This window comes from Lepidochelys kempii, chromosome 9 (genome assembly GCF_965140285.1).
Source record: "Lepidochelys kempii isolate rLepKem1 chromosome 9, rLepKem1.hap1, whole genome shotgun sequence".
NCBI classification, from domain to species: domain Eukaryota; kingdom Metazoa; phylum Chordata; order Testudines; family Cheloniidae; genus Lepidochelys; species Lepidochelys kempii.
Window position 1 is genome coordinate 48,195,141 of NC_136388.1, and position 20,984 is coordinate 48,216,124.

Genomic DNA, 20,984 nt, shown 5'->3' on the forward strand with positions numbered 1-20,984 from the left:
ATTGAGGAGACTTAGGATCACACAGATTCCCCACTGGTCTTCTTCCTTATACCTAGAGAACCACATTGACTCCAGGAGAGATGGAGAGGAGAAGGAAGTGCATTGTAATTAAGGCAATAGGGGTGATGAGTGAATTGGAGCTGAGAAAGCAAAGAAAGGAGCTCTAATGCTGAATGAATAAGGAAGGGATCTCTGCCAGTTGCAGCACTGGCTGGCTGACAAGAGCACAGCATCACTCTGGATAGAGATTCAGTGCGTAACTTAGATAAGAAACCACGGCAGAATGGCCGGAGCTGGGTGAGTTTCCTAAGTGGAAGGAAGAGGGGGGAGGAATCTGACTGCAGGCAAACAACACTACTGTATATCCCATTTTTTCCCTTTACCCTATACTCTTCTCCCTAATCCATTCTCAGCTTCACTCCCTTCCAACATTTCAGAATTCTTAAGTTCGTTCAATACTTTTGATGGCTTCAGAAAGAAAGTCCCAGTCACAGCTTTTAAGCTTTCCTCTTTGGCCAGAGCAAGTCAAATCTTCCCATCCTTCACGTTTCACTCACCAGGAGTTAGGTTTCAACAAAAACTAGCCTTCCCAGACTTTAAGAGCATCATCATCACAGTTCCCTTGAAAGAAGCTCAGTCCAGTTAAGAAGCTTATACAGTCAGAAAAGAAGCTGCAGTAAAAACAAACATGAACAAAGCTGGTGGTCTCTTAGCTGTTGCATGGAGTGAGCAGAGTGAGGTGGGGGTATAACCAGGACCTGTCCCCCTATCCATAAGGGGGAATACACACAGGGGAAAATGGAGACTGCTGCTTCTCCAATGGGTTGGGATGGCTTCCAAGTCTGTCAGAACCCTAAGTGCCAGGGGCTGCTATGGAGCTTTCCTACTTTTCCCATTGTGGATCCAGGGATGGCACCCTAAAAGGAATCCCCAGCACCCTCCCCTTTTCCAGCAGCTTGAAGGGAAGAGGAGGAGGAGTTGGCTTGGCTTCTTGCTTGACCATCACTCTTGGCTAGTGCCTCTTCCACCAAAAAAAGCTTTCAGATTGATCTATAGTCAGTAGATTTAAGGTAAAATTTTCAGAAGCACCTAGTTACTTAGGAGCCTAAGTCACTTTTGAAAGCTTTATGCATAGTCTCCTGGCTATTATATACTTGATAAAGTTTCTAGCTGCATGGTAGCGGGTGCATGGATTGGGGCATATGATTGGTGGTGAGCAGATGTCCTGGGTGGTTGAAGGAAGGAGGCATGAAGGAAAATGCTGACGGGGAAGTATGGGGCTTGTCACTTTCTTCCAATGCTGAAAAAGGAATTGATTGGAATAAAGGAAAGGGTACGATCCCTGAAGCCCTCCCATGTTTGCTTCACCGCAGAACCCTCCTCAAGCTCCCCCCCACCCCCGTTTCCTGTTCACACCTTTTTACAAGAGTATATGGATCCACAGCGGTATACAGAGCTTTTGGGGAAAGGCGGCGGAAACAGAAGAAAAATAGGGAAATTGCTATAGGGATCAAGGTGGGGGGAGGAGAGAGAGTAAACAGACATGAAAATTCAGGGAAAAAAAGCTACAGTATGGTTCGTTACAGAAAAAATTGAGTGAGGCCAGGAAGTTTACCAATGTACCTAGATAAATATTTTCTAGTGTATTACCTGCCTTAGTATTAAGTTGCATTTTAAAAAGTGTCACAGCAATTTGATTGATATGGTAAAAAATATAGTATCCAATGGTTATTCTTTTTTAAGTGCAGGGAAAGGAGGCGCATTAAGTGGCAAGGGGTCTGGTATTTCTCTGTGGCTAGAAAGAAGCATGGTGTGTTTTTCAAGCCCTGACCAGAGCATTCAGTGCTGTCTCCATGACATGTATATCTGAGGCCTGACTAGAAATACGATTGGAATGAATATTCACCATCTGGATTTCTGACATAGGACACATCACCTTTTAAAGATGTGTCCATTAATTCAAAGCTGAAGCAGAAGGATGACAAATGCCTGGAGTTCCTCCACTCCTCATAAAAGCGATGGACTGTGCGCAGACTCCCTAAAAGGCATGGGATGATCTCACTCTTCAAACAACTCATTTAGCATTAGCAAGTTCATCTGCTGTTAGACAACATGCAAGACTTTACAATGTCCATCCTGCCAGGCTTGTAAATATCACTATAACAGAGTCTCAACATGTCACACCCAGCAACCTTTGCTACTGAATGAAACATTTGTTTCCAGATTGGGGTCTTTATCCTTAGCTGGAAGGCATTTCCCAGTTTGATTAGTGCACCTGTGGTGATGGGGAATAAAGCAAGGCAGCATTGGCATCCCTGATTATCGTTCACACATGACTCCTTAAAATGTGGGTTATATAGCTCCAAAAGAAACTGATGTACTGTACATCGTGTATTGTATGCTCACTTTAGCATCATTTTAGTCTAAAAATTAGACATCCCACTGCCAAAAAACTCAGTTTGACTCTGGCTTCTTATTCCATGATATCAGGAGGCTAGTTTGTCAGCTATGACAGCACTCATTTGACCCCTCAGCGTGCTAAGCCAGCCTTACAGTAGAAGGGCTGGCCCTGGAGGGGTTAGCCAACTGTACTTGGGTCCTGGAACGATCAGGCACAGCTTCATGGCTGCCAGCAAACAGGCAGCACAAAGCTGGGATTGTGAGAAATTAGGTCTTGTCAGTAGTGGGCTGAGATGGCAAAACGACATTGTACCAGTAGCACAATAGGTGTTCAGTTCGCAGAGCCAGGTCCAGCCTTCAGAGCAGGGCTTTCCAAAACAGTTTAACCTCTGGATTTTCTGTAACCACTCTGCTCTCATTTCAAGAGCGAGGCAGGGGATAAGAACAGCTCAGGAATACAGTATCAAAAAGCATTCCTGCTTACAGAGCCCTCAGAGCCAAATCTGAAACATAGGAATAGTTATGAACTGTACAGTGTATTTGATAGCTGGCAAGACCCCTTCCCCAGATGGATGGGGGGTGGGGTGGGGAGGAGGGGAAGAGGACTTGTTCTTCCAGACTCGAAAACTCGTTACAGATCCTGCAGAATTAAAACTGCATCCTGTGAATCTTGGATTACAAGCATACCACCACCCCAAACAGGCTTAAGATATAATAATATAATCTTGGTAAGGTTACTCCAGTACTTCAGAGCCACATGACCATGCTATTTAAGAGAGATATATTTGTATGATTCAACAGAGACATGCATCCTCGCATTTCATTGAGGCCTCTGGTTCCGTAACTAGCCTTCTGGGCACAAGCACTCAAAGTGTTAACAGGAAATACAACCCACACAGCCACAGATACATCTCTATTCAACCTGATGAAATCAACCCTTTGATACTGATAGTTAGAGCCCTGCTTGCTCCTTGGCCCTGCGGCAGCACCATTTTGTATGCCACCTGCCCTTGTGGAATCTCCTCTTTAGGGACTTCATCTAAGTTTCTTCCAGATCCCTAAAAAGCGCTCATGCTTATTTTATTGCAAATTGAGTGGTGGTGCAGCCATCCACCATCTACAGAGCATTGGAGGAAGCTAGTCAATTGAGTGCCATACTGAGGAGCAGCAAAGAGGAGGTGCAGGAGAACAAGTGGGTGCTGGAGTACCTTAGAGGTAAGTGGATTTACTTGGGCATATGGGGGGAGAGGAGAAGCTATATCAGCTAGAGCGCCTGTTTTCAGAGCTCATGTTTGTGGGAGATGGTGGTGAGACAGCACCCAGGGCAACCCCCACTAGAACAAGTATTTTTGGAGGAGGAGGGGTGCCATGGAGGGACAATATTTCAAAAGTCACTTGTATACAGAGTTGTATTTTTCATTATAGGTTGGGCCCTTTGTTAATCTTGCAGGTCCTGCTGGGAGCACTCAGACCTGCAGGCAGCTGAGAAGCAAATCCTGCATAGTCTGCATTTGTACTGTACCCGTAGAGAGTCACAGCAGTGGAATGCACAGTAGATAGCCTTGCTCAGAGCAATTGCCATCCCACTGGTGTGCTTGACTCATGCACTTCCACAAGCCCTTGTGTTGACTGTTACAAATGTGGGAGGTTTGTGACAAAGGCAGCAGTGCTGGAGTTCCATACTGTAGATAAGGTGTGGGATAGGAGCAATGACAAGTTATGTATCTAATTTTTGCCAGTGTAGATGCACCCGTATGGCTACACTACTCTTGCCACTTCCTCTGCTAGTCCCAGCAGGGAGACTGTAGCAAAGCAAAAGTAGAGGCCTATCAGAAAGAGCAACAGATAGCAGGGTATGAGTGCTACTCCCATGTGGGCAATTTGATGGTGGCAAAGGGAAGGAAAAGGAGGAAGGAGGAAGAGTTGAGGCGTGAGAAGAGATGAGAGAAGTCTCCTGCACTGAGTAAGTTTCTTACTTCGTATTGGGAAGGCAAGAGGTATGCTACAGAGCCATGAAGTACTTCCCACTGCAGGGCTGAGTGTTTCTATTTACAACACGCAAGGAGAGTTTAAAACTAATTCCTTATCAGTTTAGCACTCAAGGAGCAGGTTTAATTGATATGTGGTAAGAACACTGGAGCCTGACATTTTCCGCTCCTATTAGGGTTAAGATGAAACAATGGGCATTCTCCCCACAAATTCCCCTGAAGGAGACATGGCATGGAGGACAGAGGATGAAGTTCAATTCTCAGATTCACGTCTCTACCCTGTAGCACTGGGCTGCCATTTACGCAGGCTAGAAGATTGTGCCAAGGTGAGCTGTAAGGCTTAGACTCTCCAGAGAGTTTGTAAGAGTCCAAGAGGAATTGATTATAATGGTTAAAATAGTATTCTCATATTGTTAAAATAAAGAGCTAATTAGGTTACAGATTATAATTAGTCTGAGCTGCAGACTTCCTGGTCCCTCTGCCAGAAGAGCATACATTAGTTCTTGCAGTCACCAGAGGCCTTGTCTACACTAGCACTGATTGTTAAGGGGTAAGTTTACTGTAGACAAGCCCTGTAGCTCCCACTGCTAAAATGGCTATGAACAGTGTTGGATGACAGAGTTCCCACCACTGCTACCCTTAGCAGCAGGAAATTATAGGGGGGAAAATTCAAGCATTGACACCCCAGGGGAAAGGGAGGGAAATGGGTGTTTGGTATTATATAACATACAACTGTGAGTTTCCTCCCAAGGGACATGAAAAGTCTGAACAAAACTGAGTCACAACTGGGCAAGCATTAAAGACAATTCTCTCTAGACTAGAACCCCCCAAAAAACAGAATCATTTTGCACCTAAGCTCAGGTTAGTGTAGACCAGTGATACTCCGACTGAGGCTCTTGAGCCACAAGTGGCTCTTTAATGTGTCTCCTGTGGCTCTTTGCAGCCCATGATATTAAAACACTAAATTTAATTAACAGCCAATCAGGATGCTTTTACTATATAATTAACAAATTGTAGTTGATAACATAATACTCGGGCAGTCATTTTGCTGTGAAAATAATTCATAAACTAAATATTTCCCTCGCCATACTGTTTAAATATGAACACACAGTACAATAGTAAATATAACAATGAATTCACACTACTGTGGCTCTTTTGGGTAATGTTGCTCGCTAGTTTGGCTCCTGAACCACTGAGGTTTCAGTATCACTAGTATAGACCCTCTTCCCTTCACTTCCAGGGTCTTCTACCGCCTGGGTTTAACTCAGAGCTCCTGTCTGTCCCACAGTGAACCTGCACTTGAGCCACACAAGTCATAGGAGCAGGGCCTTGAAGTTTAGGAGAATTTGCTTTTCACTACCTTTTTTTTTTTTTTTTACTGAGTTTAAACTGCCAGAGGCAGCAACAGAAGCCACAGTCATGGGTGAATTCCACACAAACAAAGTTGCAGAGTGAAGCATTAAGAAGTTAGGAAATCCCAGAATTAAGGTACTCATTTGTTGACATTAATAGCATTTGCTACAACTAAAATCTGGGGAAATCATAACTAGAGGAAACACCATTATGTCAATACTGCAGGTGCCCTTAACATGACTCAATATGGACTAGAAGGACTATAGGTCTGATCTACTATGTCAGTCCCATGTTCCTACATTAGAATTAAAATAAAAGCAGGCGAGAACCTCCCGGGGTTACCAAAAAAGCCAACACATTTTCCCCACTTTGCAGGACACATTTGAGATGGGAGACCATGCAGCCTAACTTCTACTAGGGTTCTGGCAAAGAGAAATTAACATTCAGCTGGGACGGTCTTCATGATGCAAGAAATGTTTTCCACCTAAGTTTAACAGATAATTAGCATTCAAATACAAATTCTACATTTCACACTTATACCGGATCTGTATTTAATGGACTCATTGTTTTAAACAGTCTGTATTTCAGTTCTCCAAGTTTAAACTTTTTAACACTGTTCCTTTGCTTAGCCTTACATAGGAAGTACCCATGTACATTTCAGGTAGAGAAAGTTACAGCTGCTGGATAGCAGGGCAGTTAAAACATGAACATTGACGTTAAAGTTGTTTAGTTGTATGGGCTGCCCTCCCTCATCTCTAGGAGATCAAGGTACTCAGATTTTCCATAGAGTGGATCACATCTTAAAGGGCAGTTTGGTGCCCAACTCCCATTTGCATCTTTGAGAGTCTCCTGCAGACCAGCTCCCTCCCCATTTATAATTAGTAACGGGAGAGGGAGGGCAGCCAATCCATATAATCAAACATTCCTGTTGTGACTACAGCAGTTGCTTATGCAGGATACATAGGTCTTGTCTACACTCAGCAATCACTGGCCAATTAACTGTGCAGCTGCACTAGGGCTGACCCTAAACATACACAAGATCAAGCCAGAGTTTGCACCAGCTGAGCCTGTCTTGCTCCTGTCCACACTTAGGCATCAACCACTGTACAGCTACACAAAGAGTTGACAGATTGCTAATGACGGCTATTCCCCGAAAACAGACAAGGCAGGGACATCAGTGGTCCAGTGGACAGGGCACTGAGTGGGATGCAGGAAACCTGGGTTCCATTCCCAGCTATGCCTCTAACCTGTAGTGTGACCTTAGGTAAGTCATGTCACATCTGAGTCTTCCCCTCATCTTTACTACTTGTACTTTACTACTTGTACTTTACTACATCTTTTACTACTTTACATTTTTCATGGCAAGGACAGACCTCACAACATGTCTGGTAAAGCACCCAGCACAATGGAGATCATGTTCTTGGTTAAGACCTGTAGTACCTATTGTAACACAAATATGAGAAAGCTAAAGAGCTTCCTTTTATGTATTTTAGAAGTTCAAAGCAAGGAGGCAGCCCAGCAACATGTGACCAGCCAGCTATCCACAGGTCACTGGTGGAGCACGGGCCACAGTTTGGGAACCCATATTTTGTGAGAACATCTAGGTAGGGGAATGCAGTTCTTTTAGCAGAAGAGGCAACGCACCTCCCCCTTTTTCTATCTACTTTAGCCACTGGATATAGCTCCGTAGAGAGTTTCAGGAAGGAGGGGGATTATATAGCTCAGGGCTTCTGTAATGGATTATGAAACCCATTACATTTAGCTCATTACATGCTAAGCTTTCAACACCTATCAACTTTTGCTCACTGCCAATATCTATTATAAGTGGCTCCCAATCCTGCTCTTAACAGACATGATCACATCGCTGAAGATGACCTCTATTTATTGCCACCCTATGGGGCAAAGGAACTCAGTTTTGTAGTTACAGACCTGGAAAAGAACACAGAAGTCATACACACCTGATTGTCTCCCCCTTCCTATGTAGTCTGTTTTTTTAAAATCATGGATTGTAAGCTCTTTGGGATGGACAGTGTCTGCTTGTATATGCGGCTAGTGCTTAATAAAGCTTACAGAGTAGGCCTGGAGACTGAACTTCCCTCTCATGGCCTGCCTCCTCTTGAAACAGGCTGGAGCACCTGGGTAATAGCCACATGGAGATCCTTGCATTGCCTATGGTGTGCCTCTGATTACAGCTAAAAGGAGTCAGGTCTCCAGGGTTACATGTTAATAATATCATACACCCTAGAGGCTTTGTGTGTTCACAGAAGAGAAAGTTTAAAGGAGCGTAGTATCACAAAGGCCAACAGCCCAATCTCATCCTTCAGACATGATACATTGTGCCCTATCATTCTCACCTCATTCGGGCTAAAATCCAACTGAAGGAGCACAAGATGGGGCTTATGGTGAACACAGGTGATTCAGAGACAACTTTTATAAATTCCACCAACACTCCTAATACAGCTTCTCTGGTAAAAAAGGGTTTCTGTTTATACTAGTTGTTTTTAAGTGTTACCCATGGCAGTTTAAAAATTAGACAATCTTCATATTGGAAGGGGAACTCTCCTTGTTACTTTTTCGTTTCCTCTTTCTTCAAGGCCAGATTAGAACAGCAGTAAGAGAGACTTCACTACATGATGTGTGAAAGTATACAAAGCTTATCTGAAAACCAAGGGAAGCCACAGAGCAATTGACTATCTTGCAGCTAAGAAAAGAACCAGAAGACCAGCTGTAGCTGCAAGAACAAGTACCGTATATACATGATCATAAGCCAGTTCGTTTATAAGCCAACCCCTCCCCGCCCCAAAATGGATAGGTAAAAATAGCAAAAACTATATGACCCTTTCATAAGCCGACCCTATATTTCAGGGGTTGGCAAACTTTGGCTCCCGGCCCGTCAGGGTAAGCCGCTGGCAGGTCGGGACGTTTTGTTTACCTGGAGCGTTCACAGGCACAGAGCCCCTCAGCTCCCAGTGGCCGCGGTTCGCCGTTCCCAGCCAATGGAAGCTGCGGGAAGTGGCACCACTTCCTGCAGCTCCCATTGGCTGGGAATGGCGAACCACAGCCACAGGGAACTGAGGGGGTCCATGCCTGCAGACGCTCCAGGTAAACAAAATGACAATGTATTAGATATTCAATTCCATGATTTCACAGTGTTTAAAATCATCAAATTTTGGTGTAGACCTGTTGAAAGGCCGACCCCCGCTCTTTGATGCGTCACTTTTTTACCAAAAATATTCGGCTTATGAACGAATATATACGGTACTAGGGAAACTGTGAGAAAAATATGTTTAAAGCCCCCATGTGGCTCATGAAAGCCAGTTTGCCGATTGCACACCTGGCAATGGAAAGTGGGTACTGATGATACAACATTTCTGAGATTGAATTCAATAAAACCTTTTGCAAGTTGATAACAAGCAAGTGGAGGGAGATGATCTTTCCTACCAAATGGCTAACCAATGCTCAGGTATGGCTCCAGGACCTCACAGCACTCTCAATGCACACAGTCACATGGAAGTTTCTCCAAGATATCTTTCCTAGTTCCTATTCTAGGGATCCATTTACTTCTGTTTTTCACTTTGAAAGTGGATTAAGCTAAAACTCAGATAAAAAGGCACTCATTCTGGAGAAAGAGTATCCATGTGTGGGGTCATACTAAAGTAACTGTTCTGGAATAATTATTCTGGAATGGCTATTTTGGTAAATTTCCAAGTGTACACAAGCCCTAAACCTAAAGGAGATTTTCAGTTTTCATTTTCATTGACTTCTGACACTTTCCCTTATGAAGGCCACCCAAGAGCACAAAAACTCATCTCCAGGACTTTTCCTGAAGATCGTAGGTTATTCACGCACCGATATGTGAATATCACCCAAGGTCAATCTGTAGGGCCCATAGACTTGCAGTCATATCCCCCTTTATATGTGGCAGGAGCAGACCAATTCAGAGTTGTGAGGTAGTTCCACTCTGAGTGTTACTGATGGTGCTAGGGCCACCACATGTTCCCTCCTGGCTGCCTGCCTTGAAGCAAACTCCTCTGATGAGGCGTTATTGTGATCTCCAGTCGTTATGAAGGGTAGCTCAACAGCACAAGAGAAACCCAAGATAATGAATTAAGCACAGGAATGGAGTTCTAATCCTAGGTCTGATACCATCTCAATAAATGCTCTAGTCAAGTCACTTAACCCTTGTGTTCCTCTCCCTCCTTTACTCTGCCTCATAGGTGCTGGACCTAGGGGTGCTGGGGTTCTGCCACACTGCCTGGCTTGAAGTAGTAACAACCACCCAAATACATTGTTTCCAGCTTCAGTACCCCGCTATAAAAATTGTTCCAGCACCACTGCTCTGCCTACTTCATGGAGGTGTTGCATAGATTATAAAGACTAATATATCATTGCAAGTGTTAAAATTCACCAGAATGCAAACAAAATTCTAATGGCTGAGAGCTAGTGGATCCCAGATCTGAGAGCTCATTTGGAGAAATGTCCACTAAAATGCCTAAGTGTTTGGCAACACATGGAGCTCAACACAAAGTCATGCTTCACTTTTGCAGCAGGAGACTGAGTGAGCCGTTCCTGATGCCTTGTTTTTAAAATAAAGTAAGGGGTGCCGTAGATTTTCATATTACAGATTCTTCCCAAAATCCCAGGACTGCCCCTTTGCATGCACGTATGATCATACTGAACAGTTCGGGGAGGGGGAAGGGAGTGGCCTGAGAAATTGTTTCACAGGTCCTCCTTAGAAGGACAGCTCTGTGAGAGAAGAACAAAACCAACCAACCAACCAGCAGGAAGCAAGCAACAGCAGAATGATCAGAGCGGTCAATAGGCAGCCTTGGACAGTACTAGCACAGAAGGTCAATCAGTAGTCCTTGTACAGACCCAAATACCAAGCCACTGGCTACTTTAAGTGACACCTTAAAAGTACAGCACTACTCACCAACTAGTGAGAGCTCTTAGTGCCAGACTATGTATTTGAATACACAATTCCCATTTTAGTCAAAGCATGTTGCTTGTGTTGGGGGACTAATTTGGCTCCAACGATCACTTCAACGCTACCCTCTCCTCTGAGAGTCTGTCCTTTCAGTCACTGCCCTGAGGCCATCTGTCCAAATAGTCTCTCTAGCCAATCTCCTTCTGGAAGTTACATGCCCCATTTTTATTTATGCCCTTGCACTTGTTTACAAGATAGACTCCTGTTTGCACAGGCTCCAACATGCCTAAACTCTGTAATTCAGATTCTAATCTTCCTTCACTTGGCTCTTGCTGCTGCTAACACTCTTCATGATACTGTTGGGTTGCTTTTTGGCCATCTTCCCAGTTTCTCTGGTTTGCAGAATTCTAATCTAGTTTGTCATTAGTTCCTGGAGGTACCTCAAGTTCTCTCAGCTGGTACCCAAGAGCAAACAAACTAAACGAAACTGACTCACCATATTAGCTAGATGTTAAGCTCCCTTCAGTGCTCTCTCACTTCCACAATGAAGAAGATCTACTCCGCGCTTATGGTGAGTAGGAGCATATTCCAGGGTGCCTCAATTTGACACCTCACTCCTTACATTCTCAGTTCAGTCTACCCTACAACATTTTGCTGGCATAGCTATGTCAGGCAGGAGTGTGGAAAAACCTCACCACACTTGACACAGCTGCGCTGGCACAACCCCCACTGTAGACAACTATGCTGACCTAAGTGCTTCTGTTGCAGCAGAAGAAGTTTTTCTGTTGGCATAGTAACATCTACGCTAGGGGGCTAAGCCAGTATAACTATACCAGCAATGCATTTGTAGTAGAGACAAGGCTCAGTCTTGGGAGCTTGTCTGGCAGTTTCATTGCCTAGATCATCCCCAATGTTGATCTTACTGGTCTTCAAAACAACCTTTCCAAATTTTCAAAAGATGAGCCTTCTCCAGGAAGATGGAGGCAAACTGTGTCACCTCTTCAACTTGTGTTGAAGGCCTACGCAAAGTGAGCACTTGAAGAACATGTAGATCCTTTATAGTGGATTTCATTCTCTCTTTCATGCTTTGATAAGCAGTGTGATAGGCCATCATCATAGCTTATTGTTCCAAAACCGCAGCCACGATCTGGTGTCATCACTTATTGTGAATAGTTCCTTGGGAGAACAGGATGTTGACAGAAGGCACCATAACAGGCAGTGTCCAAATGTTTGCTTAGGCTCTCCACAATCACATTTGGGGTCATTTCTCAGCTTCCACCTCAGTCATATTGTCACCAGTCTTTACCAGCCCAGCTCCTGCCCCAATTTAGAATACACCAGTGTTTTCATTTAAGGTCAGTGCCTGGAGGGAATTGTTTTAAAGGAACCAGGTTCTCCAAGACCAGCAGCATTTTGCATCATTTTGTTATTCTACAGCCTTCCATCGTGGTATTTTGGGGAAGGGATTTTCAGGGGCAAAGCTCTTTCTGGACTTCAGCCTCTTGAGTGGTGGAATGTATCTGTGCAGTGTGTGTCTTGGATCATATACCTGTTTTTGGCTCTCCTTTTTACTGAAGACATTCCACCTCACTAATAGTGGTGCAACTGCTGCGAGGCAGTATAGTGACAGTGTGAGAGTCCATTTCAAAGTCCCTATGAAAAACCTACAGTATTGATAAAAAGTTCAGTATCAATTCTGTGTGCGTGGCTTGAGCATGACCATAGTGGCATGCTGTGTTCTGGAGTTGAACACCACAAGATGAGACTAGTTGCTCTGAGTGTTTTGGGGTCAGCTCCCCAGTTTGTGTTGACCAGTTTCCTAGAGTTCACTTTCTTTTTCAACTTCATGTGCTCTTTGAACGTCAGAATTCGGTCTAATGCAACCCCAGTGTACACCGGATGTTCATAGTACTCAAGGGACTGTACTATCCCAGAGTGACTGGACTTTTTGCTTGGCCTGTCTGTTTTAGGTGGAAGGTATACACTTATGTCTTACTTGGGTTGGCAGTCAGGAACAACATGTGATAGTATTCTCCAAGTACACTCAGGGGGCCAGTTAGAATGCACTCAAAGTTCTCAAATCTTTTGACTGCATGGCAATGTAAAGGTCATCTGTATAAGTTAATTTTCACACACAGGGAATTCTGACTGTTTGTTTATTTCTGTAGACAATAAACAGCAAGGGTGATAGTACTGAACCTTAGGGCAATCCATTCCCCTGAGTATGCCATCTGCTTTTCTGACCATCTGTCTTGATGAAGTAACATCAATTCTTGAGCAGAGAGCACATGACCTGGACCATTTTGCCATTTCTCAAAATTGCCAGTTTCAGTTCATAGTGTCATAAGCAGCCAACAGATCAACAGATAGCTTCAAAACCTGCAAAATGACAGGGGCTATCTTCAATGTATTGAGTTAGGTTTACAACTTACCCACAGAATGAATGTCTTGTGTGGAAACCAACTTGGTCATCAGTCAGCTGCCCTTCCACTATTATGCAATTATACCCCTTTTCATCCAGTCATATGCTTGTAAGTTGAGCAGAGTAAGGATATTGGTCAGTAAGTCTTTGCAAGTTCAGTTCTATATGTGGTTTATGTGCAACCACTTTAGCTTGTCTCCACAGCCTGGGTATTTGCATTGTCTCCATGTTTGATAAATTAAAGGGGTGGGGGTAGCTCCCTTTTATGAACACCCAGCCAGCCAGCTAGCTATAAAATCGCTCTTAGTAGTTCTCTACTTGCTTTATCTGTAAAAGGTTAAAAAGTCTCCCTGCATAGGTAAAAGGAAGTGGATGGGCACCTGGCCAAAAGAGCCAATAGGAAGGCTAAAACTTTTTAAACATGAAACAAGACTCCCCTTTTGTCTGTCTGTTGTTGCTCTCTGGAGAGAGGGGACAGACCAGCGATGCTGTAAGAAGTTTTGGGCCAGGTATGAAAAAAATCATCAGATCATACCTAGAAACTACTCATTTGAAAGCCCAGATATGTAAGTAGATCAGGGAATGTCTAGGAAGACACGATTAGGTTTATTTCTTTATGGCTTGTGGACTCCTCTGTGCTAACCCCAAATGCTTTTGTTTTGCTTGTAACCTTTAAGCTGGACCTCAAGAAACTATTTTTGATGCTTAATCCTTGTATTTGCTCTTTTAAAATCTAGCAATAGCCTGAGTTTCCAGATGTATTTTCTCTTTTTGTTTTAATAAAATTTACCTTTTCTAAGAACAGAATTGGATTTTTGTGTCCTAAGGGGTTTGTGCACATGTTGTTTAATTAGCTGGTGGCAACAGCTGATTTCCTTTGTTTTTCTTTTTCAGCTCTTCCCCGGAGAGGGTGCGAAAGGGCTTGAGGATACCCCAGAGGAAGGAAATCCCAAGTGCACCTTCCTGGGTTCTCAAAGGGGTTTTTGCACTTGGTTGGTGGCAGCGTCCACCCATCCAAGGTCAGAGAAAAGCTGTAATCTTGGGAGTTTAATACAAGCCTGGAGTGGCCAGTATTAATTTTTAGAATCCTTGTGGGCTCAGAGTGCCAGAGTATGGAATCAGCCTTGACACCATGCAAGAATTCAAGAAATCAAGTGGCCACTTCTTTGCTCTCATCCCAAAGTGTAGAAGTAGTTCAAATAGATACACCATTGCATCCAGCACCCTTTCCACACTTCAGGATTTTCATGGCTACTGCTAGCTCCGCAGTGTTGACCTGCACATTGAGGAATCTCTCAAGTGACAGCAGAGTTCCTGCTTAGCCTGTTTTGTTTCGCACTTTGCTTTGTGGGCTGGTTTACCATTTAGGATGAGTTGGTGTGCAACTTGGTTGGGAGAGACTGTGACGATAGGCTTTGGCTGATGTCCATTAGGGTTAAGCTTGCAAATGGTGACCCATGCTTTTTGCTATTATGGCATATGCTTGTTGTTTCAATCAGCTCCCCCAGAGGTTGTGCCACTCCTTATTTCCCTGAACCTGATGGTTTCTTCACTGAAGGGATCCAAGTCAAACAGTTCTGAATCTCTCTTATATTGTTGGCTGGTTTGTTCTGAAAGTCCAGGCACATCTAGTGTCTGACATCTCCTGGAGATGAGCTTTTGGACAATCTTCCACACTAGGGAGACAAGTTTGCCGAGTGCTTGTGGGTTGGAGTATTATTACCGACAGATCAGCCTTTTGGAAGTTGAATCTCATCAGGTGCCTTGTTTTCCTGGATTATACTGCAGCCTCTATTGTCACTTACACTAGTCTGTGCTGCCATCTTGGGAACACCTCCCTTCTGAAGCTCCCTATATTTTCAGAGGTGACAAAAGCTATGTCGGAATGAGGGGTGCAATCCCTACATGAGCTTTGAAAGCTACATTTATCCTTGAAATTGTACAACAAGGTCTAGTTTGTTGCCTCCCACTTCATAACTTCTTCCCCATTGTAGTAGTATCCTCAGATGGTTGTGTGACTGGGGAAGTCGCCTATGACAAGGCACGATTTTTCTGACAGGGGAACATCAGTTGGCCATGCAAATTGTTCACTAAGTGGTTTGCAAACAAACTACTGCTATTTGGTCAAGCTCAACCACAAGAGTTCCACTGTAGATTGATGTTTCACAGCAGTATTTCTCATCTATCTTTTGTCACATACAAGTATTGTGCTACTATAGGTGTTGCTTTTGATGTTCACTGCTTTATGCATACCAGGGATGTTTGGTGCTGTTGTCTCTGTCTTGCAGGCACAGGAGGTCTGCTTTCTTGCCAGATATGTCAGCTTTCTCTGCAGAGAATCCCTCCACACTGGAGTTACTCAATAGACTCAGACTTTAAGGCCAGAAAGAACAATCATGATCATCTAGTCTGACCTCCTGAAACACTGCAGCCCACAGAACCTCACCAGTCCCCTTCACTAATAGGCCCATAACCTCTGGCTGAGTTACTGAAGTCCTCAAATCATGATGTAAAGATTTCAAGTTACAGAGAATCCATCATTTACACCAGTTTAAACCCGCAAGTGACCTGTACCCTATGCTGCAGGGGAAGGTGCAAAAACCAAAACAACACAGGTCTCTGACAACCTGATTCAGGGAAAATTCCTTCCCAACTCCAAATACAGCGATCAGTGAGACACTGAGCAGGTGGACAAGACCCAGCAGCCATATATCAGGGAAAGAATTCTCTGTAGTAACTCAGAGCTTTCGCACCTAGTGTTCCATCAGTGGCCACTAGAGATATTTGCTACTAGCAGTCGCAGATCAACTACATGCCATCACAGGCAGTCTCATCATATCATCTCCTCCATAAACGTATCAAGCTCGGCCTTGAAGCCAGTTAAGTTTTTCAGCCCTAGTACTCCCCTTGGAAGGCTGTTCCAGAATTTCACTCCTCTGAGGGTTAGAAACTTTCATCTAATTTCAGGCCTCAACTTGCTGATGGCCAGTTTATATCCATTTGTTCTTGCGTCCACACTGGTGCCTAACTTAAGTAACTCTTCCCCCTCCCCAATATTTATCCTTTGACAACTGCAATTGGGGTCATATTTTGAAAATTGTTTGCAACAATAACAGCTTTTTTTTGTTTTAAAACTGAAGTAGAGACTCAGAGAAACTGAGAAGCCAACCCACCCATATCTCCACCTGAGCCAGTCCTTCAGGGAAATGGCCTACTTAGGTAAATGCTGCTTTAGAGAATGTGCAAGAATTGCCAAGTGGATGCCAGCTGAGACTTGATTTATTGCCACCACTCAAAGCTCAGAAACTTTTGTCACCAGGGACATCATTACTCAAGAGGAGTCATTAGTTAGCCTTTCATTTCCAATTGCTGCACGAAATCAAAAGTTGGTCTTAACCTAATAAAAGTTGAAGAGGTCATGCACTTCTCCTGCATAATACAAGAAGCAGCACAATGACTTGCACTGAGTGCACACAACTCTCCTGTGTATTAGGTTGAAAATTCTTCTATCCCATCCTCTTCATATGTACAAAAAAAAAAACAACCCTAAGAAGGCCACTATGCAATGCAATTAAACAATGGACAGGAGTTTGTCCTCTTCCAGAGTCATCACATTAAACAGAGCTACCAGCAGCTGCTGAACTTTGCAGCCAGGTAAGTTTTATAGGCAAGAGCTCTGTTCAGATTTCCAAAACTGAATGCAGTCCTTTTGCTGAATCTCTCATGTTTTATATTTTAATTGTTTTGTTTGTCTGTGTTATTTGAGCTGGAAGAGCCTCATTATCATTCATTTCCACCTGGATTTGCTCTCTTCTTCCCCCTCCCCCAGATTAATTGGTTTAATTAGCAAAGCATCTCATTCGACTGGCAAAGGGTCTTGTTCCAAAACAATGGTGACAAAAATAACCATTGTTTTACTCGAATTAAAGATGAACTGCAAAAAAAGTTTCAGCAGCAGCAGCCTGGTTTGAAAGCCCCCCACCCCGCTTTAATCAGTCTTCGAGGAGCATACAGCACGCACGCAAGCGCTAACCCGAATACACACATCATTTTAAATTCTCTAGAGTCACCCTAGCTAGCGTCTACTCAGCTACAACACCCCTTTGTAATGTCACAACTGATAATTATTGGTCTATAGACATAGGCCCATCACTAATTGGATAATTTCTTATAGGCATGATGCTAGAGCTGAACGCAAAGATATTTAAAACAAAACAGAAAATCCAACTGAAAATCCAAGCGGGGAAACTCAGGACAAGCAGCGTAGGCATTCTGAGTTCAGAGTAGAAGCAAGTGGGGCTTCTGAGGGTGGGCAACGCCAAGGAATGTTTGTATTTTGAGAGGAAGATGCATACAAGAAAGAGGGAGGAGTTGAGAATGAGGGCAAGAAAGATTTGTAGTAAAAGTCTGTCTCCACACTGCCACTTTCAGCGCTAAACTTTAGTCATTCAGGGGTGTGAAAAAATACATCCTTGAGCAACGAACGTTTAAACGCTGAAAAGCGCCAGTATAGACAGCTCCAGGCGATAAAGCTACCACCACCCGTTCAGGGTGGTTTTATTTATTTATCTTAATCACTGGGAGAGCGATTAAAAAAATTGCATGAGAAGCCCCACTGATAAAGCGTGTTTACATGGGCAGTGTAGACATCAACCTGTACCTGTTACTTTGGGTAAGAGCCAGAGGTAGACAACAAACAGGCACCAATGGAAATCGGGGAAGGATCTGCATGGGGATTGTGGGAGGATCTTGTTGAAAAAGTTGGTGCAGTCTTCCACAAAGAGAAAAAGAGGAGCTATGGCAGGTGAGTGGAGAGCGGTAAGGAGGGAGTCACCAGGTAGTAAATAAACAGCTGGAATTGTGGGTGAGATCAACAGGAAGATTAAAGTTAGGAGAGGGAAAAATAGATGGGGAAGACAGGCTGTGTTAATAGCCACTCAGAGAAGGAGCAGAGTTAGTGCTCTTTGAGGCTCAGCTTTCCCATTTTGTGCACACAACAGTTTACAAAGTGCATTTAAAAGTTGTTTTTATAGTGTTTTAAAAGCTTTTATAATAGAAAAACCCAGCACAGCTTCCAAGAACTGCACTAGATCAGTGATTCAGTGGGAGAGACACTACAGCAGAACTGGGAATTGTGACATCACAGACACTAAAAAGAGGTTCGTTTTGTGTGCAGAATACTCCACTTAGCCTGCTTTAAAGGTGAACTTAAAAGGAAAGATTCAAGGAAGCCCTTTATTTCAATAGTAAACTTCTATTATTGCTTCCAGACAACTCAAGATTCAGGCTCACCACCCAGTTATGAAATAAGATAAAGCATTCTACAGGAATGAGGTTTATATTTTTACAGAGCCAAGTTTTGGAGGAATGCCATGGAATATTTTTCAGGAATCTGCAAAACAGCATATTAACAAACATGAAAAGCCTGTTTTCAAAGAGTGTTTGAGTTACTAAAATAAATGGCAAACAGTCACTTTTAGAGGAACATGCTAAATATTACTGCGGTTTGATGCTAGAGGCAGGGAAAGTAGTGAAGAGTCAAGTGTTTCTGCTGTAAAGTGACTTTTCTGGAATGATAAAGTGGCAAACACTTGCCAAATCAGACATGATTCAGAGAGGAAGAAGCAACGGGTGGTACAGAGGGGTGGGGGGAGAGGAGAAAAGTTTTGGTCTCCGATACAAATACATAGGTTCTGCAGTCGGAGTCTCATGCACAGTCAGCAGCAGTCCAATTAAGCCTATCAATTCCCGGAGTCAGAGCAACCTAACCTCATTCATTCGCACCCGTAAAGTGTGTTTAGGGCTGCAATGCAAGAACCCACATTTTAAATGCTAGTTTCACTCTCAGCTCTGTCAGAGCTCAAGCAGAACTCAGCAGGGGCCTGTCTGTAGAGGATTCCCGAAGTCATCCTCTCCCTTGTGTCTCTCGCCAGCCACACTGGGGCTGGAGGACTGCTCCCCAAAACTCAGCCAGCCAGCCCGCCCGCGCACCGGCGCCAGCCAAAGGTACCCCGCGTCCTGGGCACAACAGGGGCACGGGGCTAACCCCCTGAGCACTCGCACGGCCGGCGGCTAGCCAGGGGCAGGCGCTCTGCGGCCGGCTGGGGTAGGGGGTAGGCGCGGAGATCTGCTTACAGTCGGAACATCTGCTCCATGTCCTTGATCTGCCGCCGGCTGAACTCCTTGAATTCGGTGTAGGGGTTGAAGACCTTGGCCTGGCGGGGCCGTGCCGTGCCATCGTTGATGTCCTGCCTGCGGCTCAGCTTGGCGCCCAGCTCCGAGTCGGCGCTGGCGAACATGGAGCTCCTGCTCTCCTCCTCCTCCTGGCCGGCCCCCCAGCCCGCCGCTGCCTCCTCCCCGCCGGGCGCAGGCTCCGGGCCGCTCTCTTCTAGCAGCAGCCGGCGCTGCAGCTTCTGGGCCAGCTCGTCAGTGGCCATGGCGAGGCGCGCTGGGGACAGGCGGGAGCCGCCCTGCGCTCACACGGCGAGTTCCGAGCCCGCGCCCCGCGGCCGCCCCTGAACTTTATTCCCAGGCTCCAGGAGCAGGGCGGGGCGGAGAGTTAAGGACGCGCCGGAAAGTTCCCTCGCGTGCCTGGCACTGGGGGCCCCAGAAACAGCCCCGAAGCCAGGCTCTCCGGACACGCCCCACTTACCCCTCTCCTAGTCGAGCCCCCCACTCCTAGCCCAACCCCTTCTATACCCAGCTCCACTACCTCACACACCCTGACCCAGCCCCGCCCCCCCCAGCTCCACTACTTCACACACCCTGACCCAGCCCAGCTCACCCCACTCCTAGCCCAGCCCCTCCCACCCCCACCACCTCACACACCCTGACCCAGCCCAGCTCACCCCACTCCTAGCCCAGCCCCTCCCACCCCCACCACCTCACACACCCTGACCCAGCCCAGCCCCTCCCACCCCCACCACCTCACACACCCTGACCCAGCCCAGCTCACCCCACTCCTAGCCCAGCCCCTCCCACCCCCACCACCTCACACACCCTGACCCAGCCCAGCTCACCCCACTCCTAGCCCAGCCCCTCCCACCCCCACCACCTCACACACCCTGACCCAGCCCAGCCCCGCCCACCCCCAGCTCCACTACTTCACACACGCTGACCCAGCCCAGCTCACCCCACTCCTAGCCCAGCCCCTCCCACCCCCACTACCTCACACACCCTGACCCAGCCCAGCTCACCCCACTCCTAGCCCAGCCTCTCCCACCCGCAGTCCACCTCGCTCCCCCCAATACCCTATCCCTTGCCCCACTCCCCCCACACTGAGCCCAGCCTACCTCCCTCCCCGCTCCTACCCACCCCCCTAACCTCATTCCCCCTACACCCAGCCCTGTCCCAGTCCCCCTGCACATACCCTGCCCAGCTCTCCCACCCCACTCAGCCCCCACCCCCTGCTCAGCTCACCCCACTCTCCCCAAAACCAGCCTACCTCACACCTTGCCCTTCCCAGCTCTCCCACCCCACTTTCCCCCCACACACACCCAGTCTGCACCACACGCTGCCCAGCTCTCTCACCCCACTCCTCCCCCTGCTCTGCTCCAGTCCCCTCACACCCTGCCCTGCCCTCCTGCCCTAGTCCCCCTATCCTCCTCTCCCCACACCCTGCCCACCCCACTCCCCCACATCCATTTCAGATCAGCCTTCTCCACCCCACCCTGAGCGGACACTGCTGCGCAGGCCAGCACTGTGGGCAAGAGAGGGGTCAGCTCACCTCTGGAGGACCTTGATAAACGTACGGCAGCTGGCTCTGCTTTGAGCTGCGGGCACCTCCCAGCCCTGCTCTAGCATCAGCCCAGCCTATGCCTGGGGCTGCCCACCCTGAGGGAGCAGGCCCATTCCTCTGCAGGGCCCAGGATAGCACCTGTTTGTTCCCCCTGCG

General features: G+C 46.0%; 1 protein-coding gene across 1 annotated transcript in view; it reads right to left on the reverse strand.

The window, feature by feature from the left end:
• Positions 1-19,654, reverse strand: part of EFHD1 (EF-hand domain family member D1) — a 38,103-nt gene extending 18,449 nt beyond the window's left edge. Inside the window, exon 1 of the mRNA XM_073360215.2 lies at positions 19,226-19,654. Within this exon, the coding sequence (XP_073216316.1) occupies positions 19,226-19,527 (302 nt within the window). The 5' untranslated portion in view covers positions 19,528-19,654. The remainder of the gene's footprint in view (positions 1-19,225) is intronic.
• Between the last annotated feature and the right edge of the window lie 1,330 nt (positions 19,655-20,984).